Source organism: Macrotis lagotis, chromosome 2, assembly GCF_037893015.1.
Source record: "Macrotis lagotis isolate mMagLag1 chromosome 2, bilby.v1.9.chrom.fasta, whole genome shotgun sequence".
In the NCBI taxonomy this organism is placed as follows: domain Eukaryota; kingdom Metazoa; phylum Chordata; class Mammalia; order Peramelemorphia; family Peramelidae; genus Macrotis; species Macrotis lagotis.
Genome location: NC_133659.1, coordinates 123990249 through 124016312, shown reverse-complemented (window position 1 = coordinate 124016312; position 26064 = coordinate 123990249). Strand labels below are relative to the sequence as shown.

General features: G+C 33.7%; 1 protein-coding gene and 1 pseudogene across 1 annotated transcript in view; both read left to right on the top strand.

The window, feature by feature from the left end:
- RAB3GAP2 (RAB3 GTPase activating non-catalytic protein subunit 2) overlaps positions 1–26064 on the top strand; it is an 85465-nt gene that overhangs the window by 51247 nt on the left and 8154 nt on the right. Inside the window, exons 21-30 of the mRNA XM_074220906.1 lie at positions 2105–2210; positions 3742–3902; positions 5633–5861; positions 7974–8138; positions 8242–8348; positions 10378–10444; positions 11442–11512; positions 15083–15118; positions 17496–17570; positions 17830–18048. Of these exons, the coding sequence (XP_074077007.1) occupies positions 2105–2210; positions 3742–3902; positions 5633–5861; positions 7974–8138; positions 8242–8348; positions 10378–10444; positions 11442–11512; positions 15083–15118; positions 17496–17570; positions 17830–18048 (1236 nt within the window). The remainder of the gene's footprint in view (positions 1–2104; positions 2211–3741; positions 3903–5632; positions 5862–7973; positions 8139–8241; positions 8349–10377; positions 10445–11441; positions 11513–15082; positions 15119–17495; positions 17571–17829; positions 18049–26064) is intronic.
- Positions 20011–26058, top strand: LOC141513158 (cytochrome c oxidase subunit 7C, mitochondrial pseudogene; annotated as a pseudogene).

Genomic DNA, 26064 nt, shown 5'->3' with positions numbered 1-26064 from the left:
CACCACTTTAATTATATCAGATTTATGTTACAAAGAAAAATGATCTTCATAACCTCTATTCTGAGAAATCCTATCTGATAACAACATCAGTTATGTTTGAGGACTTGATATGACACTTGAAATATGAAATAACTGAGGAAACAAAGGTTCTAGCTTCTGAGCATATTGATTTATTAAGCAATGAATGTATAACAAATTAGGACCAGACTTTCTCAGCTTGGCACTAGCTTCTGGGGTACAGATTATTATGTATTAAAAGAAAACAGTTTAATAAGATATAAATCTATATACAAGATTTTCTGATTTCTAATTTAGGGTTAGGAGGTTTTCTACTTAGGAGGGAGAGAGTAAACAGATACAATTCCCTTAAATCAGAAAAAGAGGTATTCAAACCCCCCCCCCCAAGTATCTGTATCCAATCGAAGGAAAAAGTAAGCTAAGTGATTGATCAGTATGCAGCTGGTTTTCAGTAAAAAATGGGTTACTTAAGATGTATAATTGTGAGAAAATTCTTTAAATCAGTCTTTGAACCTGAACAGATTTCTAATCAGCAAAACCTAGATCCTTAGTTAAGTGTTTCTGTGTAAGAGAGGTGGTTCAGCTTTCCAGATATTTAGGACTACGTTCAGACCATTAAGTAAGGTTTTCTCTGTAGATTGAAATTGGACTAGATTCATAATTAAGTAGAAAGGAAATTGAGCTAGCTTCACAATTGACTCACAATGTAGAGTCAGTGTGGTCTACTCAATTCCCACACTAGCCATATGAAAAGTAAACATTACTTTTTATATCCTGAAATTAAAAGCTAGCTAAATGTATCTAATCTATACTTAGCATTATGTCCAAAGGGAAGAATAAATTATACTTAACTATTTCCCTACAATTTGTCCCCAAAAATGTTTGTAGTTGAAATTAGAACATGTTTATGTATATTAGAGAGATATTTTTAGCCTTATGATAAGAATGTAAAAATTAAAATAGCAGCAGTTAAAATGGTTTAAAAATTAATTTGTAAAAGGTGCAAAGCAAAATTTTCAGGTTTATTAATTTTTTAAAACTTTTAAAAGTTGAAGTATTATATTTAAATTTATTTGATCCCTAGCCTTAATTACCTTTTAATTTAGTTTTAAGCTATAATTCACTGTATCATTGCAGTCAGTAAGAAAAGTCTTTCACTGCTTCTAATCCTCTAGTACATTCATATAATCTTGTACTGCTAAACTGTTTATAAACTACAAGTCACACTCTGAATAAATTTCATAAATCATAGATTTTATTGGCTCAGGATGGGTCAAGTTAAAACCTGTGAGATTGATGGCCACTATAAAATCACATAAATGTTGATAGTGTTTTTGCTCAAGAGCTTTTTGTGATTTAATAGTACTTTAGGAGTAGATTTAATAGTGATTTAATAGAGTATTTTTGGGAAAGTGGAAATGTTATGATAGTCTGGTTCCTCTTAGGTCTGACCATAGACAGAATTTAGATAGATAGATAGATAGATGGATGGATGGATGGATGGATGGATGGACGGATAGATGGATGGACGGACGGACGGACGGACGGACAGACAGACAGATAGATAAAATGAACTTCAGTAACATCTCCCTCATTCGTTTTTTGACTTTTCCTTTCTATGTAAGCACTAAAGGTTCTCATACCAAGAAGGGTGGTAACACTATTCTGGATAGTGACTCTTCCCCAATGAAGACCATCTCAGAATTGCCTTCTTATTTTCTTTCTCTGTTGAGGAAGAAATAGCTAAGCTACTTAAGCTATGTTGATGTCTTGTCTCTCACACATAATCTTTATTTTAATAAAGTTTTTTGGAAGAAATGCTCTAATTCAGAGAAATGACTTTAATGATGAGAATTTCAAATGTCAAAGGAAGACAATAAAAACATTTTTAAATAGTCAGGAGTATAGAAACAACCCTTAAGTCACACAATGAAGGCAGATATTATTACATGCCAAAAACAAACTGGGACATGGCTCATGTTCACAAAAGTGCAAGATTTTTTTCCAAAGATGTCTAGCAAATATAAAAATTTTTGAAACTAGCTTGCTTTATAATGAACAACTTTTTTAAAAATTTTAATTTTAGTCTCTCCTCCTGAATGTTTGGCTCTCTAAAGAAAAAGCTATTCTTGAAAAGCCACAGTCTGTTTGCTGTCTTCACACTATGCTTTCTCTTCTGAGTAAGATGAAAGGTAAGTTACTTTAAAGATACATATAGATTCATAATTCTCAAGAATATTTCCTTTTTTAAAAATATAAGAAAAATGCCTTTACATATGTGCGTATTGTTATTCTAGTTGCTCATTTTAAATTTGCATATTTGAACTCCATTAGTATCTGCAAAATTACTGAAATAGCCTAATCAGTATCAGATCACCTCCCACCCTGTTTGGAAGCAATACTTGCTGGTTATTTAGGTTTCTTCAAAATATGACTTAATATATGAACTTGAACTTAAATTTTTTTTTAGGAAACATGTTTCATATAGTGCAGAAATATCTTATTTTTTGTATGAGATACTATTCATCAAGAGTAGTATGACTAAAATTTGTGAAGATAATAAAATGTGATATAATTCATTATTGGCAGACCTGGGATAAAATTGACATTCTCATTCATTGCTACTGAGGTAGACGTGATTCAATATTTTTTGGAAAGTAATATGAAATTATACAGTAAATTACAAAAATTCTCAGACCCAGTGGCTTCACTACTAAGGTAGTTTTAATATTCTAAGAAAAATTTTAGTATGAAATAAAGACCTAGCTACAGAACTATTTATATCATCATATCATATCATATCATATCATATTATTTATATAGGCAAAATCCTGGAAATTGTGAATAGCTGAAAAAATTATGCTATAATAGTGTTATAGAATGTTATTCTGACCTGAAAAATCTGAAATAAACTGAGGGGCAGCTAGGTGGTGCAGTGGATAGAGCACCGGCCCTGGGGTCAGGAAGACCTGAGTTCAAATTTGGCCTCATACAACTTAATAATTACCTAGTTTGTGACTGTAGGCAAGCCATTTAACCCCATTGCCTTGCAAGAACCAAAAAAAAAAAAAAGATGAAGAAAGAGATTAAATGGACTGTAGAAAGCAAAAGTAAAATAATAGATTAGTTACACTGACTGCAGTTATCTATTTAAAGATTAAAAATCAGTGACATTTATGTTATACACAGAAATGATACTGAAAAGTTGTTCAAGGAAGCAAGTAGACATGTTTATGTAGCTAATGCTGGGTCAAAGACATCTTTTTTCTAGGTCTGATAAGTTTCTAGACTTTTCGGTTCTTTTTTCTATATACTTTTATAAAATTATATGTACTTATCGATGGAGATTAAAAGTTTTATTTTAAGAAGTATAAAATATCAACATTTTTATAGAAAATGAGTCGATGTCAAGAAAAGTTCAGCTCTAACTTTTCTTCTTTTATAATTGTGGCCAAAACTCCAATTTTATCATAGGATATTACTATATTATCAGTTTTAGAAATTGTGACTTGTTTGTGATGTGCCCAATTGAGGCATGGCTTCAAGAACAGAATTAATTGATTGAAACTACCTAATCAAAATCTAAGTCTTTAGGTTAAAATCACTCACCTTCTAACCTATTCCTTCACACAGATATGTCAATTCGAATTTAGTTTTCAAAGCTGGTGCTTAACACAGTTGAAGTACAGTAGAACAAATGGAATATTTTCCTCTTCTTTGCAGTTGCTATAGATGAATCATGGGATTCACAGTCTGTATCCCCTTGGTGGCAACAGATGCGCACGGCTTGTATACAGTCTGAGAATAATGCAGCTGCCTTGTTATCTGCACATGTCGGACATTCTGTTGCAGGACAAATATCTGATAATATAGCTGAGAAAAAAGTAAGTCAGCAAAGAAACTCCATTAACCTGTGCCAGTATCTTTTTCTAGTAGGATATTTATATTATCTTGTGACTTGCCTATGGGTGAAACTTTAGAATTTGAAATGATATTGATTGAAATTCTGCAAATTTGTGATTGTAAGATGATGACCTCAGCCTCCTTCATTCGATGATATGCATATATATATATATATATATATATATATGTATATATATATACATATATATATATATACATACACATACACTTTCAAAATGAAGTAATAGCACTGTCCTTGGAGTCAGGAGACCTTGCTTCTAATTCTTTAAGTTTGCCTTCTTGGGCTAGTCATTTAACTTTAAAGGATTTCATTTTCCTGACTTTCAGATGAACTCAGTATGAAGTTATTAAAGATAATCCAATGTCTGAAGTTTTGTGTTTGTTCTTACATATCTCTATAAATCTTTTTTTATATATAACTTTGAACTCCACAAATGGGTTGCCCTTTGAGTTATCATTATAGGATCTACTTTCCGTCAAACCTAGTGAACTCAAAAATGCCATTTCCTGTAAACAAAGTTTATGTACTATCTTAGATCTTGGTGGTTATAAATTTAGTTAAAGGGTATCAAATTTTTGAAATCATGGATTAATATAATTCAGTTCTTTCATTTAGTCAACAAAATATAGTAAAAAAAAAAATAGTTAAAATTGGTTTGCAGATTTTAACCCTTCTTGGTTCCATAGTTTTGTACAAAATTTCATAGTAATAAGATGTGCAACACATTTTCTCAATATAATCAAAACTTGAACTACCAAAATTTGTGGGAAAAATAAATATAGACACTCTGATTTACATTGATTAAAAAGCTTTAACATAAACTGAGTAACCTTTTCTTGTTTGAATTGGTAGCATTAAATTGTTTAATTTCTTAACTCTCTTGACTTTTATTCCACTCTTTCCTTAGGCTTCCAATTTGCCCTCTCAATTCTATTTCTCCAGCTCAATAATGCTTTTTTTTTTAATGGAACACAAAATACACTTAATGAGAAATGTCTTCTTCTCATGTGCCTTTAATGAGATTTGTTTTGAGGTTGATTAATAAGGAAGTTTTTTTTGAAGAAATTCTGTTATGTTTGTGATTCAGAGAGGTAATTCTACCTGAGTTTAATTTTTTAGGTAGCCTAAATGTTGCATACTATTTTGCAATCTTAACTATTTTGAAAGAATGTATTTTTTAGGTTAAAGGTAGAGACATTTTGGGGCGGATAGGTGGCACAGTGGATAAAGCACCAGCCCTGGAGTCAGGAGTACCTGGGTTCAAATCCAGTCTCAAACACTTAATAATTACCGAGCTGTGTGGCCTTGGGCAAGCCACTTAACCCCATTTGCCTTGCAAAAAAAAAAAAGCCTAAAAAAAAAAATAAGGTAGAGACATTTTCTGCAACTCTAAATTTACATAATCTAATAGGGAAGAAATTGATCCAATTAACTTGAAATTGAAACTACAAATGAATTGTTGATAAAATCAAGAGATTAGGGTGTTAATTGTAGACCTTTGGAGACAATTCCCCAAAGATTGTGCCAAAGTATGGTAAATTGATTTGTTTACATAGAATTTGCACAGCATTTCTGTGGTACTATGAACATTACATGCTAAAGATTATCAGACAGTTTTTAAGTGAATAATTTTCTCAAGGTAAAGATGATTATTGTTTATCAGATTATCACCAGCTCATTTTCTGTTAGTTTTCCCAAACAGTTGTAGGTACTGACCCAGAGGGACTCACTGATTCCTGGGAAGCTCTTTCCCTTGATACTGAATACTGGAAACTTCTCTTGAAACAACTGGAAGATTGCCTGATACTTCAGACTTTGCTTCACAGTAAAATAAACATTCAAAGCTCCAAACTGTCATCTTTGCAGACTGAGCCTCTTATCAATCTTTCTGTTAAGAAATTACTGGAAGGAGGAAAAGGTAAAATCAATTAGAATTAATGTAAGTTTCCAAAACTTAAGTTGAAGAGCAAGTGACAGTCTACATTGTCTTTGTAGAAATGAAGTCATGAGTTGGGTTTTAAAAAAAACAACTCCCTTGCTTAGTGATGAGCTCCCTCCTCATTTGTAACTGTGAAAAGTGTGTGATACTGTTATTTTCTTTCTTTCTTTCTTTTTTTTTTGCAAGGCAATGGGGTTAAGTGGCTTGCCCAAGGCCACACAAGCTAGGTAATTATTAAGTGTCTGAGGCTGGATTTGAACTCAGGTACTCCTGACTCCAGGGCCGGTGCTCTATCCACTGCACCATCTAGCCACCCCCAATTATTTATTATCAAATAGGGAGGTTTATCATAAGTAATTTTAAGTTGTTGAATTTATTGAATTCCATTTTTAAATTCCATTATTTCTACAATGTTATCATTTTCATCCCAATTTTATATTCTAAGCTAACTTGCCCTCGAGGTAATTGGGAAGATTGGAGCAGCATATGGGGATTTAATTTGAGTGAACTACTACTGACTATTGGTTGATGCAGTTCTGGAGCTATCTCAGTTCCCTTTCTGTTCTAGTCTCTTCTTGGTCTAGTCCAATTTCTGTCTTCTAGGGAAACTTAATTAAATTGTGGGAATTGAGAGAAAAACTTATTTCATTGTTTGAATCTAGCCATGCATTTCTGGTAAGCTGAACCACCTCTCCCTGCTGCTCAGCAGGTAGGCTCAGCTGAACCCAAAGATTGATTGAAGAAATTTTCTCACAGCTGTACCTCTCAAGTAACCTTTCAAGTCTGAAAACTGACCCCATAGTACTCACTCATTTACTGTTTTTGTGTTTCTTTTATTGTTTATAGACACTTAGGGGGAATGGGACATCTCTGAATTCAGAAAATTGCACCCTTTTACTCTCCCCCTCCCAACTTGGAAAGTTTCTAAATCTTTTCTCCAATTAGTAATCAAATTTCCTAATGTTACATCATTTCCTTGAAATTATTTGATCTTATTTGATTGTTTTAATGTATTAAAAATCTGTCTTCCCCTGTATTTGGGGTCTTGCCCTCAACTGAGGAAGGGAGGTTCTGATTCATGAGACAATCAGCATCTGTGGCCTAATAAATCAATACGCTGGGAAGCTTGAGCCTTTGTTTGCTCAATCATTTCTTGATATCTAGCATGCACTTGAATCATTTTCATTTACTGCCATATGTTTGTGGCTAAAATATAATATCATCTTGCTCTTAGAATGTCCTTTTTATCAAAAACCACTATAGATTTCATCTTTTAAGTCATATTGTATATTAAGATACTACAGAGCAGATATAGTTTCATGTTGCACTAAGTCATCATTCAATTGGAATTGTTTTAAGGAGTCAAAGGAAAGGGACACATTTCCTTTGTCTACATGTTTTTAAAACACTTGTGAAATATAAGTAAAATTAAATATGTTTATATTCTACTTATTAAATAAAAATTTTGGGGTGGCTAGGTGGTGCAGTGGATAGAGCACTGGCCCTGGAGTCAGGAGAACCTGAGTTCAAATCCAGCCTCAAACACTTAATAATTACATAGCTGTGTGGCCTTGGGCAAGCCACTTAACCCCACTTGCCTTGCAAAAATAATGAATGAATGAATAAATAAATAAAGTTTTCAAATGTATTAATAACATTTTTTTGCAAATAAAGACAAGAGTTTGTTAAGTGCTGAACATATGCCAGACTCGGTGTTAAGCAAAAAAGAAAAATATTCCCTACCCCTAAAAAGGGGAGAGGAAAAAGGAAGAGAAGTATTAATGGGGAGCATGGTAGCAAAGTCCCGAGAACTCCTAATGCCAGAGAAGTCTCACTGGTCCTCAGGAAGTAGTAGTTATTTTCAGCCCTTGTTTTATTACACAGAATTCAAAACAAAGTTTAAGACATTTTCAGCGCAGTGCCTGGGACATAGGTTTTTCAATTTGCCCTGTTTTATTTAGCCCAAGTTCAGAAATTGAGCTAGATGTCTTTTACAGTCATCACAGTGACATCTTGAGGACAATGATATTCCATTGCCTAAAATTAATTTTTCTTTGTTTCTTCCTCATCTCTCCTCTTCCCAAACTTTAGGAGGAATTGCAGACAGTGTAGCAAAGTGGATCTTTAAACAGGACTTCAGTCCCCATATGTTAAAATTGGCTCATCAAAAAGGAATTCCAGAAAATTCAGAGGAACCTAAAGAAGGTATTAATAAAGCTTTCCTTGAGGAGCCACAGGATTTACAAATCATCCTAGGTAAAGTAAATGAATACATAAAAACACAAAATTTAGTAGAATGATATTGCTGATTTTCATTACATGAGGAAATGAAAAATATGTCTCAACTTCTGTCTTTCAGAATTGCTGAATTTAGCCTATCAACAGTTTCCATGTAGTCTTGATTTAGATGTGTTACATGCACATTGCTGTTGGGAATATGTTGTTCAGTGGAATAAAGATCCAGAGGTAAGATTCTTTAATTCTTAAATATTAAGAATTTTTTTTATAACTGTCCATGTATATATATATACACAACTGTTAATAAGTAGCTTACAGTAATACACAGTGGAATTTTCTCATCATTTTTAGATTGTAATAAGTACAAACCCTCCTCACTTTTATTTCTTTTTCACCTTTAATGAGATTAAAATTTGACCACCAAGACTGAAGTCTTAATGTTTTAATAATCAGGATCATTACTGGACCATATCTAATTTCTTTTTTATAATTATAATATGTGTAAATTTTTGTGAATTTAATAAAATTATCTTGCTATATTCTTAGAACTTAGTTAAGAAAGTCATTTTGTTTCTGCAAGATGTGTAGGGCCAGGGGCAGCTAGGTGGTACAGTGGATAGAGCACTGGCCTTGGAGTCAGGAGGACAAGAGTCCAAATCCAGCCTCAGCCACATGGCACTTCCTAGCTGTGTGACCTTGGGCAAGTCACTTAACCCCGATCACCTCACATCCGGGCCATCTCTAGTTATCTTGATTCATATCTGGTCTCTGGACCTAGATCGCTCTGAAGGAGAAAGTGACACTGTTGACTAAGCACAGCACCCCTTCATTCAAATCTAGTTCACTTGCATGTCCTTGGCGTCACCTCTGTGATATCATGGTCTTCTCCAAGAACAAAGGGCAAACATCATGTGAGGCCAACTCCGGATAAATTTAAAGTTTTCCTTCAGGGTCCTTCTATCTATTTTCTCACCAGCTAGAATAGTCCATTCTTCTGTTCAAGTTCTCAAATGTTTTCATGTTACCAAATGTAATAGCCCAAATAGACTTGATATTTGGATGTTATGTTGTGAACTTTGCCTCCAAATTATTTTGCCCCCTCCTAAATCAAAAATTCTATTAGAAAAATGCCTTGATCTCATTTATCAGAGAAAAAAATTTAACAAACTCATTCACACAATTTTTAGTAAAATTTACTTCTGAGATGTTTATAATGGTAAGTAGATATATATAAACATTAGATTCATTTACAGTTCAGAAATAGTAGTTGTTTCTCTTTGTAAATTATATATATATCTCCCCTATCCTCAAATATACTCAGGTATTGACCCCTTAAAATTTGGTGTCATTATACTCTAATGTAGATACATTTTGGACAAAGATTTAATTATATTTAGAATATGTCTACACTTTGGAAATTAAATGGTTATTAATTGCTGGAATATTCGATATCAGGCCTTCTGTACTTACACATCTGAATATATTTGCTGAATAGGAAACAGGTATTTATATTAAATAGCTTTTAGTCAAGATACTCTATATTGTTCTCTTAGAAAGTGAGAATCTATTTCTTTTTAAAAAATGTATTTTTGTTGTTGTTGTTTTGCAAGGTAAATGGAGTTAAGTGGCTTGCCCAAGCCACATGGCTAGGTAATTATTAAGTGTCTGAGGCCGGATTTGAACTCAAGTCCTCCTGACTCCAGGGCCAGTGCTCTATCCACTGTGCCACCTAGCCACCCCCAAAAATGCATTCTTTATAAAATATTTTTGGTTATCTGGACATAAAATTTCTTATGAGAAGGTAGACCTGTACTGTGGTAATATATGAATAGAATCAAAGTAGAATTTGCATCTGGATTTTGTCTCATCAGATGAGAGTACATCATATTAGATTTACCAAATGTTTAGTGATTTATCTAGAAAAAGTAGTTTGTGAATGAATAACTTGACCATTGAAATAACCTTGTAAAAATTAACATTTTATACTATTCTGTGATTTATAAGATTTTTTTTTGCAAGGCACCGAGGTTAAGTGACTTGCCCAAGGTCATACAGCTAGGAAGTGTCATGTGGTTGAATTCAGGTCCTCCTGACACTAGGGCTGGTCCTCAATTCACTGCACCACCACCTAGCTGCCCTGATTTATAAGATTTTAAGATAGCTTTATTTATTAAGCATGATTTTAATCTCCGTTTACCTATGAAACTCACATTAAATTACATGTTATCATTTTTCTTTTTATTTTCCCATATGTAAGGAAGCACGTTTTTTCATTAGGTCTATAGAACACTTGAAGAGTATTCTTAATGCCCATGTACAGCATGGTAAGTAAGCCATAATTTAGTGTTTTCTTGTTAAGTAATAGAGCAAAAATGCTTCAAATCACATGTGCTTCTACATAGCTGATATTACTTAGAATTGTTGTTCCAAGATAATGCCCTATCTGAATTACCGTTGTCATCTTTATAAATTTCATGTGTATCTTTGCAACTAAAACTAAATTAAAACAAAAGTCCAGTTGTTGTGGCAGAGGAGTTTGGGGATTTACTCTCTCTCTCTTGTGTTCCCTGGACACTCCCTATGCCTGAAGCAGGTGATGTGGAATGTCTCCCTTCTATATAAACTCTTTTTTTAAGATCTTGAGAAGAATTTGGTCTCTCTCTTCAGAAATGCCTGCCTTACTTTCTGTGGAAACCTGGACTACAACCCACAGGTTGCATCTCAAATATCCGAGTCTTTACCTCAAAAACTGATCCCTGAACATCATATTTGGAATAAGAATTTTTGTATACTACTTGACAAGCTGATGTAACAGTTATTGATTTCCAGGGGAAAAATATTTCACCATCAAGATATCATGAGAACAGCTCTCACTAATAAGAGATTATCATTAGAGAAATAGATTTACTTGGTCATTAAAATTTTAATTAATTCTGTAGTACTTATATGCAATTAACGTAGTGCTCCATGGGATAAAAAGACACAAGCAAAATAGTGCCTGATTTGACTTGGCTTGAATTATCATCAAGGGGTTTAGGGATGTGGAAGTCAAAAAATGTAACCAAATGTGCCAAGTACACTAGTGACTATAGAATTCCCATCCTCTGTTCTGCTCTAGAGGTACATTTACTAGTAATATTTGATATTTTATTCTGAAGATGAGAGTTTTCATTAACTGTATTTGCAATTAAACCAGTATTAAAGCTAGTTAAATCACCTGTAATATTTCTAAGTTCTAAAAAGTTTCTAACTCTTTAAACATGGTAGAATTATATAATTGTCTTCTGCAATCTATTCACTTTTATTGCTCTTGATTTTTAGGCATTGCCCTAATGATGTGGAATACATTTATAGTTAAAAGATTTTCTTCTGCCACATACTTGATGGATAAGGTAAACTAGTTTCATATTATAATTTTTTTTGTTCTCTTTATAATCATATATGTATGTAAAGAATCTGTGCCTTTGTCAGTATGAGGAGTTCTTGGAGATTTTGGGGGGTTTTGGTTGTTGTTTTTGCAAAACAATGGGTTTAAGTGACCCAGGGTCACGTAGCTAGGTAACTATCAAGTCTCTGAGTCTGGATTTGAACTCAGGTCCTTTTTACTCAGAGATGGTGCCCTATCCACTGCACCAACTAACTGCCCACAGCATGAGTAATTCTTGGTGTGTAAATGCCTTTTCCTCACTGTAGATCTTAACTGATCTATGACTTAATGGAAAAGTCCTATGAAGTTGCTTGGAGGAGGTGCATTTGTTCTGGACTTTAGAAGAATGATTAGATATTCAAAGAGTTTAAAGATGAAAGGAATTAGAGAATAGCCTGAGCCCAGGAACAGAGATATTAGGTATGTTGAATAAGCCAAGTTGTCTGGCCTGGTTGGAGTATGAATATTATGAGGTGAATACTATAATAATTCTAATGAGAAAAATAAGGAGGAGAAGGAGAAGAAGGAAGAAGAAATTATATAGAGCCTTGAAATTCATATGCTTATATACATACATGTATCATTTGATTCTCATAAAAAAACTGGTGTGTGTGTGTGTGTGTGTGTGTGTGTGTGTAACATCTGTATTTTATATATATACATGAAAAAACTGAGAGGTTAAGTGACCTAGCTTCCAAGTGTTTAGCACAAGATTCAGACTTGGGTCTTTCTCCTGTTCTACTCTGAGGTAGGGTGTCACCAGGTGTGGAGACTGTTAGATCTAGAGAAGTTTGGTCTTTGTAGGAGGCAATAGGGAGGCTTTGAAGAATTTTGATTGGAGGAATAACATGACTAGATCATCTCAAAAAAGGAGACAATTTTGGCAGTTAACAGGAAGGTTGTTCTGAAGGAGAGCCGAAGGGGCAGATATGATATGTGATAATATATCTCCTGCTTAGTGTGGTAGCAACACTGATAGAACCAGGGAGGGTGAAGCAGACGGAGGGGGGCGGGGCGCAGGGCGGGGGAAGCAGGAAAGAAAAGATTAGGTTGTTGTCATCAGGTCTTGATCATTGTTGGGATGAGAGTCATAGAATTCTAGATCTTAACACTTCTAACCCACCATTTTACACATGAGGAAACTGAGTCTCAAGACATTTGCCTGGGTGACAAAACTAGTAAATAGAAAAGGAGGAATTTGAACAAAGGACTTAGTGATTCCAAATTCATTATTCAATCTAGACTTTTGTTAGTTGAGGGAGAAACAGAAGTCAAAGATAACTGAAGATAACTTCATGTGAACATGGAAAGTAAAGGAACTTGAAATAGAGCATATGGAGATGATTAATTCAAAAGAAGGATTAGATTTATATGGTGCTGTTGAGATACTCAGAGATAACTTATGGCAGTCAGAAGTGTGAGTCTGGACGTCAGAAGAATACTGAAGACCAGACAAAAATAAGGGTTAGGCACCATATACCTAAAAGTGGAGTTAAAGTCATGAGAGGAAATAAAGATTTCTGGATCGTGTGAACAACATTGTGGAGGTCGAGCTAGTTTTATTTCCACTTACGTTTCTAAAGCAGAAACTATATGCCAAAGATAAAGCTCTCTATGATCTAGGACACCCAGAATCCAAAAAATGCAAAACAAAACAATAAAAGCTCACTCACTCTGACCTCACTTCCCGCACTACAGCAAGACTTTACCAGCAGACACGGGCTTACAATTCCCATAGCCAAGTCTCATCTCTCTCTCTTTCCAGTACATGGAATCATGACAGTACTGGAAACTTCCAACTCCAGGCCACAGTTTGCCTGGGTTGCAGCACACAGCCAGTGGCCATCTGGTAGCCCTGGTCATGCTCAGCTCTGAACTGCCATTCCTAGGAGAGTCCAGCATTACAAGCGGCTGAATTGCCAGGGATGGGGCACAGCACGGTAGCTCTCTGAACTGCTGGTTTCAGAACCAGAGCACATGGGATGACTGGAATTCTCCTCCAAGCCTGAGAGAAAGAGCAGAGTCTCAACCAGGGCTAGTTCTGACCCTCAGAAGCCCCTTGAAGCAGAGAACTAGGCTGGTAAACCATAAATTGCCCAGTTGGGAGAAGGCTGAAATGCTTTGAGATCCAGCCCCCAAGGAAACCATCTGCAAGGCAGTCATGAAGTGAATGGGGGGAATCAGAAGAAAAAGAAGACTGAAATTACCAAAGGTCTCAGGAAGAAAAAAAAAAAGCAGATAAAGCAGCATGGAAAATATTAACAGCAGAAAAGTATGGCCTCCAGATCTAGCAAGCAAGTTCAGACAAAAAAAAATATGGTCCAACTCTTGATGCGATAGAGGGCCCTGTGGAATATGAGGAGAATATGGCAGGAAATATGCTTACTATATAAGCCAAACATACAAACCTTGAAGACAAGATGTGTAGAAACAACCCAGGAATCATAGGTCTTTCAGAGACATAAAAGTACCAAAAAAGAAAACAAACAAACCCTAAATCTGAATGGAGGAAAGGATAGGGAACTTGTCTACAACTTCTTAATAAAGAGAATGAAGTACCTATCTAAAAAATTCACAGATCACCTCTAGAAAAAAAAAGCCCAAGGCTGTAAAGTCCAAGACATATAGTCCTTAAATTTAATAATTTATTTCAATCAAAGTTCTTCAAGTGATCAGGAAAAAGACTCGAATGCAGAAGAAAGGAGATCTGAGAGATTATTTTTACACCCACCAGAAAATGTAGGAGGAAATGAAATAGTGAGTTCCAGTGGAGCTCAGAAGAGCATTGGAACTCAGAATGCAGCCTAGGGTAACCCATCCTATAAATTTGGGGGTTGATCATACATGAAAAAAAATATATATCTTCAGTAATAAAGAAGTGTCTGAAACATTTTTTTTTTGCAAGGCAATGGGGTTAAGTGGCTTGCCCAAGGCCACACAGCTAGGTAATTATTAAGTGTCTGAGGCCGGATTTGAACTCAGATACTGCTGATGATGCTCTATCCACTGAGCCACCTAGCTGCCCCTAAAACATTTTTTTTGAAAGAGATCATAATAGGCAAGATCACCCAAAAAGATCATAATAGGCAAGATCACCCAAAGCAATAGAAATGCAAGAGAAGTGAAAAAAATACAAAAGCCCTTAGTGACAGCAGAGGGACTAGTAATAAAGGGACAGGGGTGAAGGTAGAAGTCTGATAGAGATAACAGGGAAGAGGTGACAATGGCAGATTGTGCACTTAACTTGGTGATAGCTTATTTACAGGTGAGCCATTTGTTTGGGGGGGTGGGGGGAAGGACTACTACATTACAACATAAAATAGCACATAAAAAGGGGAAAAAGACAAATTGTGATGTACTGGGCTAGTAATGAAGACAAGGTAACCTTTGTTGTCTCAGAAAGAAGTGATGACTGGAAGAGCCAGTGGAACAATACTTAAGTTTTGTTGTTGCTTTCTTTGTATCATTCTAAGCTTGCCCAATTATTTTTTATATTTTTGAGTCACTAAATATTATAACTTTTTTTCTCTTCTAGGTTGGAAAATCTCCAAAGGATAGATTATGCAGAAGGGTAGGTAAATATTTTCCTCTACAGTAAATACATTGAGGTGAAAATAGTTTCTAAACCTTGTATTTTATGTTGAAGTTACTTAAGTGTACTTGGTAAACCAGACTACTTTTAATTTTCATGGTATATTAGATGATAAAGAGATTAAAAATGAGTAGTATATTAAAACTGGTGATGAGTTTTCATCTTATTAAATTTATATTTCAAAATGGTCAAATAATATTATTCAGAGCAGGGTTTCATAAAACCCTTAAAAATACTTTGAACCATGAATGAGAATTACAAAATAACAATATAGTGTACATCTTTTAGTTCCTTTTAATTGAAAAATTGTAAATGACTTCCTGCAGGCACTTCATTGAATTAGGTTAATAAATTCATATAGTTACAATTTCAAACTCCAGTCACTACCATCACTCTTTTTTCATTCATTGCCATAATTCTTGTTTTTTAAGGATAGTTAGATTTTAATTTTTTATTTTATTTTTTCCAGTTATGCAAATATAATTTTCAGCATTCATTCTTTTACAAGATTTTGAGGTCCACATTTTTCTATCAACCTCCCTTTCCTCCCCCTTCCCAAAGGCAGCAAACAGTCTGATATATGCTGTACCAACTTGATTTCTTTTTTATATAAATACTTTGTTTTTCAGTTATATACTGTATTAGTTTCTTCCAATCATTTTTGCAAGGTTTTGAATTTTATAATTTTCCCCCCTCCCCCCAACAGAAGACAGTCTGATAGTCTTTACGTTTTTTTCCATGATATGCTTTGATTAAAATTGAATGTTGAGAGAAAAAAAATCATATCCTTGAGGAAGAAATAAAAAATAGAGATAGCAAAATCATGTAATACATGAGGTAATTTTTTTAAAAGTTGAAGATAATAATCTTTGGTCTTCGTTCAAGCTCCACAGTTACTTTTCTGGATACAGATGGTATTTTCCATCACCGATACCCGAAAATTATCTCTTGATTGTTGCATCAACCCCATGTTGCTGTTACATCAACCCCATGTTTTTCTGGTTCTGTTTATCTCAGCATCAGTTCGTGCAAGTCTTTCCAGGCTTCCCTGAATTCCCATCCCTTCTGGTTTCTGATAGGACATTAGTGTTCCATAACATTACATAAACCACAATTTGTTCAGCCATTCCCCAAGTGATGGACATCCCCTCGATTTCCAATTCTTTACCACTACAGAGCTGCTATGAATATTTTTGTACATGTGGGGTTTTTACCTTTTTTTTTTTTCACGATCTTTTCAGGAAGTACTATCATTCTTTAAAAGATGTTCTATTCAGATAATTCTGGTCTTATGTTTAGGACCAGGAGCTGAAAATTTTACATTTTTCTTTTAATCTTCACTGTAGCTAAATTATGTTAGAATATGTAGGCTTCCTTTGGTATTCAATGTAGAAAAGTTCATAATCATAATCCTAATTTTGCTTATCAGAGCTAATTCTATAAAGCTATAATTATGCAATTGTAAAATATCCATTAGTCTAGTTAAAAGCAGATTCCAAAAAAAAGAATCTTGCATCCTCTTACAAGTTAATCATCTAGTATTGACTTGAAGACCTTTGCTGAAGTTGAAAGCACTGATTCCCTAATGTGGTCAATTCTAGTTTGTATAGTTCTAATTGTTAGGAAAGTTTTTTCTTACATTGAAACAAAATCTAGTTTACTTTCAGTTTGTAACTCCTCTGGAAGTAGATTTTCCTAATGAAATTAGAGTTCTAATAAAATAATCATTGGATGTGTTATGTAAAATATGGAATACTGAATATGTTTGCATTTAATGTATATTTAATATGCATATATAAGTATTTATACATTTATATTTATATACTTTTTATGTATGTATAACATACATGATATGTATATATATTTTATACATAACTGTATTTTGTGTGTATAGTTTGTATGGGTGTACATATGCATATTAAAACTAGAACTGTTATTCATTAGTATATAGTAAACTTTCAGGGAAGCAACTTTATCTTCTTAGACATGGTCCTAGGTCACTTTCCCCAGGAACAACCATGGCATGTGTCAGAAGGAACATTGTTGGTATACTTTATGTGTAAAATGTAATACACAGGTTTATGTGTGTGTGTGTGTGTGTGTGTGTATACATATATGTATGCTTATTGCATAATTTAATACACATTTCATTAGTACTACAGACTGCATTTAAGCTTCTTAGCCCAACTCTAAAAGTATTTTAATTTAACGCCAATAAAAGAGATTGAAATTTGTTAATACCTCCTAAACTCATAATTCCAGCTTGTTAATTCATTGTAAAAAATCAATTTAAAGATTTTTTTAATGACAGCAGAAGTTTTGTAGAATTTAATTTGTATGTTCTTTTAAAAATTAGGATGTTGGTATGAGTGACACAGCAATGACATCTTTTCTTGACTCTTGCTTGGATCTTCTTCAGACTTTAATGGAGGTAAAATATACATGTCATTTTAATAAACAAAAATTATGTTAGAATATAGGAAAATCCTAATCATCAGTTTTAAGTATGGGCAAGTAGGAGAAAAGTTACTTCATATAGAGTTTGATTATTACTGTAATCATGTTTTTCATCTGGAAAAAATTGTTTATTATACTTTTTTAAGGGCAATGCAGTATGAAAATTTAAATTTGAGAAGTTATTTTTTCCTAAGTTACTCTCATAATTCTTTCTATTTTCAAAACCTTCCCAGGCTGATGTTAGCAGTGATGAAATGCAAATACCTGTCTTAGATACTGAAGATGCCTGGGTATCTGTTGAAGGACCCATATCAATAGTGGAACTGGCTCTTGAACAAAAACATATCCACTATCCACTTGTTGAACACCATTCAGTGCTATGTTCTATTTTATATGGAATCATGAGGTTTTCACTGAAGTCTGTGAAACCTCTCTCCCTCTTTGACAGTAAGGTAAGTATTGTAATTTTAAAAGATTTCAGAGCTTTGTGCTTTAAAATAGAAGTGAATTGATGGACATAAAGGTCCAAGTATTAGAAAATCGTTTTTTGAGGATAAATGAGGATGAATCATCTCTTCTAAGGAGTCTTCTTATTCACATGAGTTCACTTCTTCTTATTCACATGACTTCATTGTTGAAGTGTCACTTTTATTCATTTGTAGAATGTTTATATTTATATTTCAAGAAGTCATTTTTCTATTGAAAATAAAATAATACAAGGAGAGAAAAATGTTTTATGGAAAGGAAACTTTCTATACTAGGTTAATAGAACTTATCTGTGTACATTTTTGACTGAACTCAAGACAGACTTTTAATTTTATGTAAAATAAAAACAATTAGATTTTAAAAACACAATCCCTTTTAGTAAATAATTTGCTGTCATTTGATTATTTTTCATGTAGATTGACTTCACATTATGTTGAGGTATCAAATAACATTGTGAATAATTCCAGTCCTGCTTGATACAATTTTGGGCTTTGGAACCCTGAACAGGTTATTTAACCTCTCTTAATCTGAGTTTCTTAACACCATCTACCCACCCAACCCTGCCTTTATCCCCCTTTTTCTCATTAGGTATTTCATAATTTCATGTAAAATAACTGTTGGTAATCTTTTTTTAAAAATTTGGTTTCTAGGGGCAGCTAGGTGTCTCAGTGGATAGAGCACTGGCCCTGGAGTCAGGAGGACCTGAGTTCAAATCTGGCCTCAGACACTTAATAATTTCCTAGCTGTGTGGCCTTGGGCAAGCTACTTAACCCCATTTGCCTTGCAAAAAACCTTAAAAAAATTTGGTTTCTAAATTTTCTTCTTTCTTTTCACCTCTATCCTTCACCCCTTTCCCCTCCTTGAGAAGGCAAGTACTTTGATTTCAATTAAACATGTAAGGTCATGCTAAGTAACATTTCCATAATAGCCATGTTTCAAAAGAAAACACAAACAAAATAAAACAACAGAAATAAAGTTTAAAAAGTATGCTTTAGCCTATATCTGGAGTTTATCAGTTCTCTTTCTGCAGGTGGATAGCATTTTTCATAATGAATCCTTTGGAATAGTCTGGAGCACAGTAGCTTTCATAGTTGAGCATCTCTACAGTATCACTATCACAGTATACAATGTTCTCCTGATTTTGCTCACTTCAGTTTACATGCATTCATATAAGTCTTCCCAGGTTTTCCTGAAACCATCCTGCTCATCATTTCTTATAAGATAGTAGTATAATCTATCACAAATCACAGTTTTTTCAGTCATTCCCCAAGTTATAGGTGTCCCCTGAATTTCCAAATTCTTTACCACCTCAAAAAAGAGCTGCTACATATATTTTTATTATTTTTATTCAAATGATCCTTCTTCCCTTTTTCTTTGATCTCTTTGAGATATAGTGGTATTATCGGTGAAAGGACTCGCCCCCTTGGACATAATTCCAGTTTGTTCACCAGAATAATTGGACTAGTTCACAAGTCTTATCAACAGTGCATTAGTGGGGCGGCTAGGTGGCATAGTGGATAAAGCACCGGCCTTGGAGTCAGGAGTACCTGGGTTCAAATCCTGTCTCAGACACTTAATAATTACCTAGCTGTGTGGCCTTGGGCAAGCCACTTCACCCCATTTGCCTTGCAAAAACCTAAAAAAAAAATGCATAAGTAAGGAAAACTTCCTTGAGAGGAGTCTGGGAAGGTGGCAGAGTAGTTCAGAAAACTTTCAGCTCTCCAAATGTTCTCAAAAAATGACAAAACATCTCAGAGGGAATGTAGAGCAGCAGAAATAAACAGAAATTGGGATAAAGCTGTTGTCCTCCTAAAACGGTATAAGAAGACCTCAGAAAAGACTGGACCTCTAGGGGTGAATATTTGGCATGAGTCAACAAAAAACTAGCCTGGGGGGAGTGGGCCCTGACCTGGGGGGGCGGGGGTCAGGTCAGCTGGGCTGGGAACATTCTCAGCCTCCAGAACTGACAATGTGGGGGTCTGACAGTTGAAGGAGAAAATTAAAGTACCTTCTATTTTTGAGGGACACACCTCTGGGGGGAGGTGGTGAGTGTCATAGCCAAGGGGCAGGGACGCTGCTAACTGTGGGCACTTACAGGAGAGCATTAACCCTGGTTTCAGTTCCAGGGCAGAAAGGACACAGCCACCAGAGGGCACACAGAGAGCATGGGCATTTATGGGACAGTGTGGCGGGGGACCTGGCCATGTCCTAGGGGTGTAGAGGACTGCCCAATGTTGAGCTGGGAATGAGCTCAGAAAATAATAGAAGGGTCCTCCTCCATCGTGGCCTCCTGCAGTGGTTGCAGAGCCCTTGGCAGCATCATGTTGGGGCAGAGCTTATGTAGGTTCTACACTTCCTTGGTTCGCAGGAGCCACTATGAGGAAGACCCAGGAAAGAATCTACTCTTTTCAGTGGAAAACAAATGGCAGTTGCTGGCAATGATGGCTGTATTATCTGGATCTGGATTTTCTGCACCTTTATAGTAATATATCAGTTGCTTAAGAAAAGATACTCCTAATCAGAAATCAGATTACGAGAACAACAACAACCTATTAAAGAAGTTTCAAAGAATAGAGTAAGCAAACTATATACCATAGTATATGTCTTTGTAAATAAATATATTAAATGAAAAAAAAAAGAAAATAATAGAAGGAAGAACCTCAGGCCTGGAGTATCATTCCCTAAACCTCAGGACTAGAACTTACTTATAATAATAACTGCTAAAAATAAAAATGAGTAAATAAAGGAAAAAGATACCATACATGATTAACTATAGGGATAGAAAGTTTGGATTTATATTCAGAGGAAGATAGTGGATGTAAAAACAACCACTTCTCTTTCACTGAGAAACAAAAATCAAATGACCACAACTCCAAAAAGTTTTTCTAAGGAACTTTAAAAAGGACTTTAATCAAATAAGAGATATCAAGGAAAAATTAAGAGCAATCCAAGAAAATTATGAAAAGAAATCACCCAATTGGAAACAGATAACAAAGCTTTATGGAAGAAAATAATTCCCTTTAAAACTGTTGGGCAATGAGGAACTAATGACATTTTAAGACACAAAGAAAATAATAAAACAAAACCAAAAGAATGAAAAAATATAAATATTTTAAAACATCTCGTCAGGAAATGGAGAACAGATTGAGGAGAGACAACATAAGAATTGTAGGATTTCCTGAAAGCTATTATCCAAAAAAAGAATCTTGATACAATATTACAAGAAATTATTTTATTTTTTAGTATTTTTTTTTCAAGGCATTGGGTTTAAGTGACTTGCTTAAGGTCACGTAGCTATTCCAGGGCTGGTGCTCTATCCACTGCGGCACCTGGCTGCCCCTACAAAAAAAGTTATTAAAGAAAATTTCCTAAGAATGATAAAGTAGAAATAGAAAAAAAATCTACCAAGCATCACCTAAAAGAGATCCGAGGAGAAGAATTTACAGGAATATCATAGCCAAGTTTCAAATTAAGGTGAAAATATTGCAAACAAAAAGAAAAAACAAATCACAGAATTACAGTCAGGTTTACACAAGACTTCGTAACTTCTAATTTGAAGAACCATAGCTCTTTCTAACACTATGTTTCATAGCACAAAGGAGCTAGGGTTACAACCAATAGTAATTTACCCAACAAAGTTCAATATAATCCTGAATAAGAAAAAGTGAACACTTAACAAATTGAAAGACTTTAAGGAGTTTGGGACAAAAAAGGCAGAACTTAATGGAAAATTTGACATAAGATCCAGGAGAAATATAAGTTCAACATTAAGACCAATTATAAGGGCCTCAATAAAGTGAAAACTATTTACTTTTTTTAAAAAAATTTTAAGGCAATGGGGTTAAGTGACTTGCCAACATCACACAGCTAGGCAATTATTAAGTGTCTGAGGTCAGATTTGAACTCAGGTCCTCCTGACTCCAGGGCTGATGCTCTATTCACTGCACCACCTAGCTGCCCCCTATTTACTTAAATGTGAAAATGTTCTCAGGACTCTTATAACTGTTATCATTATCTAGGTACTTTGAAAGAAAATGTTAGGTTGAACTAGAATGTTTCTAAAAATAAAAATTATAGGTGGAAATAAAAAGAAGTAATCTCATTAAAATGAGGCATGAAAGGAAGAATTGATACAAAGATTAGAGGGCTGCTAGTGCTGGAACATTGCTCATCATTATAATTATACATTTAGAAGGATATAAAAGTCTTCCAAATTTAGAAAGAAATAAGAGGATGAGATATGAGATATAGTTAGTAGAGATGGAAGAGTCAAGTGACAGCAATTTTTTTTTTTTTGCATTATCAATGAAGACTAGATCGGTTAAATTCCATTATCTTAAATTTGATCCAGCATTTTGCCTGTCCAAAGTGGACAGGGAACTGTCCTATAGTTTGTTTAGTTCAAGTCATTCAACCAATTCAGAATCTATTTAACAATAGTACTATCTCGACTGTATAGTTATTTGATTTGTCCACATGTGAATGACCATCAAATGCTTTGATGAAATTTAAGTGTACCATATTTAAAATATTGCCATGTAGAATGATAAAGCCATGCTTGCTTTTAATGATCTATTAGCCTTTCTGAAAGGCACAGCCTATCTCCTTTAATAAGATAAAGAATTTTAATAGAAATGAAAGTGTCCCTCTGAGAAATGAAAAGAAAATAAAAGGGGTGGGGAAGGAGGGAGGGATAAGCTGGTTAAAAACAAAAACAGTAAAAAGAAAAACTTGTCAAACATCCAAAAGTTGACTCAGTAATTAAACAAGATCCAAGGTAGAGTAAAATATCTTTAGAAATGCTTCCTAAAACCTTATTAGAAGTTATTCAAGGGGCAGCTAGGTAGTACAGTGGGATAGAGCCTCAGCCCTGGAGTCAGGAGGACCTGACTTTAAATTCAACCTCAGATGCACAAGAATTACCTAGCTGTGTGTTCTTGGGTGAGTCATTTTAACCCCATTGCCTTGCAAAAATAAAAAAAACAAAAACAAACAAAAAGTTGTTCAAGAAATATTAAAGGGGGCAGCAAGAAATACCAAGGTTCCACATTGGATTGAGCACCAAGCACTGGATCTAGAGTCAGGAGAACCTGAGTTCAAATCCTGCTTCGGACACTTAATAATTACCTAGTTGTGTGACCTTAGGCAAGTCACTTAACCCCATTGCTTTGCAAAAACAAAAAAGAAATACCAAAGGATAGAATAGAATAAAATGAGTAAAAAATATTTTTAGGGAATTCATTCAACTCATATTTAACCAAAAAAAGACTAGGAAGGGGAAAAATATGAACTGAAAAGATGAATAACATTGAATTTAAAAAATCAGTTGAAGTAGTACATAGCAAATAGAAAAAACAAAACAAAGGCAATTGAATAAATTAGCTAACAACAAAATTTGGTAAACTGTTTACTGCTAGACTAGTTTTCTCATCCACTTACAAATTAATTATTGAGGTGAAATAAAAATTTCATTTTTATTTGTCTGTGGGGAGCAGTGATTTGCCCAATATCATTTAGCCAGTAAATGTCTGAAACTAGATTTGAACTCTTGACTCCATGACTGGTGTTCTATGTACTCTTTTTTTTAAATTTATTTTTATTAAAGGTATTATTTGAGTTTTACATTTTATGTACTCTTAATGATCTATTTTAAGTTCTTCTCTTTAAGGTTTAAATTACAGATAACCGTAGTGCTATCTTCTCAGCTTTTTGTGTAGTTGCAGAAATTGGAGCATTATTTTACATTGTTATTGGCAATGTTTTAATGTTTAATGACATTTTTAAGATGCCTCTAACCTTTTATTTTAAGCAGCTGTCAAAATTTGTTCTTCACAAGGACAAATAAATGATTATAAATCAAAATAATTTAAAATGCTTTCATTGTTTCTGTCTGATAAAAACTTTCATGTACTGAATTACTTTAGTAACATTCATAGGGTGTTTATTATTTTTATTAAATAATTGTCTTTAAACTTATCTGACTAATCAAATCTTCAACGTGAAATTCTTGCTTTCTGTTCTAATCTTTACATTTTTCCAAAGTTCTTAGTGTGTTTGATTAATTTTTGCATTGTTAATATTAGATGATTTTGATGCTTTTGAAAGTAATGAAAATTCCTGAGGAATACTAATCAGTAAAGTAAGACCTTGAAAGAAATTGATGTTAATCTCTTTACTAAATCAGAATAAGAACAAGATATAGGAAGAATGCACTGATAAAAACAGGATATTTTTACCATTCAGCAGCACTTTATAAATTATACGCCACCCATCTCAATCCCAGTACTCCACCATTTTTAATAATTTGCATTTTAAGTTATTTTGTTAACAGTTTCTTAGCATGGGTGATAGAGTAAATTTATTATAGAAATATTTTTAAATGTTGACTTCTTTTATATCTAATTTTTGAATTTATCAAGTAACAGTTCCAATCAGTGATTTAAACAGAGCCAACCAATGATTTTGGGAAATTTTTCTATCATATTACCATCATTGGATCAAAATATACTTAAATTCATATTCATTAGAAAAGTATTGGAAGTTGTATTAAAAATAATCTTGATTTGATGCTAATTCTTTTAAAACTGCAAATAATGTTACCAGTGCAAGTACTAACTGAACTTTACAGTAAACATAAAATACTGGGGTGCTTTGTTTTGAAATTGCAATTGCCTTATTAATTATGATTTGGTATTTGCTCAAGTATCTTAATTTTTTGTGTAATATAGTCTACTATTCTTGCACTATTTCATGTATATAAACAGTTGCCTATTTTATAATTCTTCCTTCTCAAAATCAGATAAAGGCTTATTGTGTCTTTCTGAAAATAGGTTATTGAAAAACTATTATATTAGCATCAATATTTTTAGTATTTAATTTATATTATTCCATTGGGAAAAGATTCATTATTGAATTCTTCTATCTTGAATTTTTATATTGGCCTTAGAAATATCTTCATTAATTTTTTTTCTCAGATAATCTTGACTCATAATTTGTTGTTGTTTTAACTGCCATTTGGGATTAGAAAATACACACTTCATTCTCTAGACACGCTTTTTTTGCTGTCCCTTCTAAATTCTGACCTGTAGAATAATCCTTTCATTATAATTTATCTTCTTTTATTTCAAGCCACTTTTTAATGTCCCTTAATCATAAATGCTTGTTTTTCATTTCCAGCTAAATTTGGAATCAATTGAATGGTCAATTATTAAAGAAAAACCATCATGTTTGTTAAAAAGAAGTAATCTTAATTATTACCTAGCTGTGTGGCCTTGGGCAAGCCACTTAACCCCATTACCCTTGCAAAAAAAACTTAAAAAAAGAGAGAGAGAGAGAGAGATCATCTTGTACATGAACAGTAGTAACAATTATCTTTAAATAGCTCCAAGTTAACTGGGAATATAAAATGCCCCTGGAAAGAAGAGTGCAATATATGAGTTAGGGCTGGAAAAATTCTGAAACAAAAATGAAAAAGAAAATGAAATATTTTTTCATTACCAAAAAATGCTATTTGTAACAAGTATTTTTTGATACCATTGAAAATTTCTTTCTATTCACATTATATATGATATCAAATATAACACAAGTTGTTTGGAAAACGCTGATCTAAATTAATTTTTTCTTTTAGCAATTCTGTTTTCAGTCATCAATATCTTTTATATAACCTCTGGCAACCTCTTCTACAGGTTAAATAAAATCTATTCCTCCCTTAATTTTATTTTTCAATATTTTGTTATTAAGGCTTTCCTATGAAACTTAGATAAAATGTGAGGCTTATGTCACTGTCCAAATATTTAAATACTCATAAGGTTAACTATTAGTCCTATTCCTATGACATAAATTAAATAAACTAAATTTTTCCTGAGATTAAGATAATAAAGTAGCTTAATTAAAAAAAAAAAACTTTGAGCTTTGTATTAATAGGGAAAACTTCAATATCAAAAAGTGATCACATAATTTTGTTGGGGGTTTTTTTCCCCCAG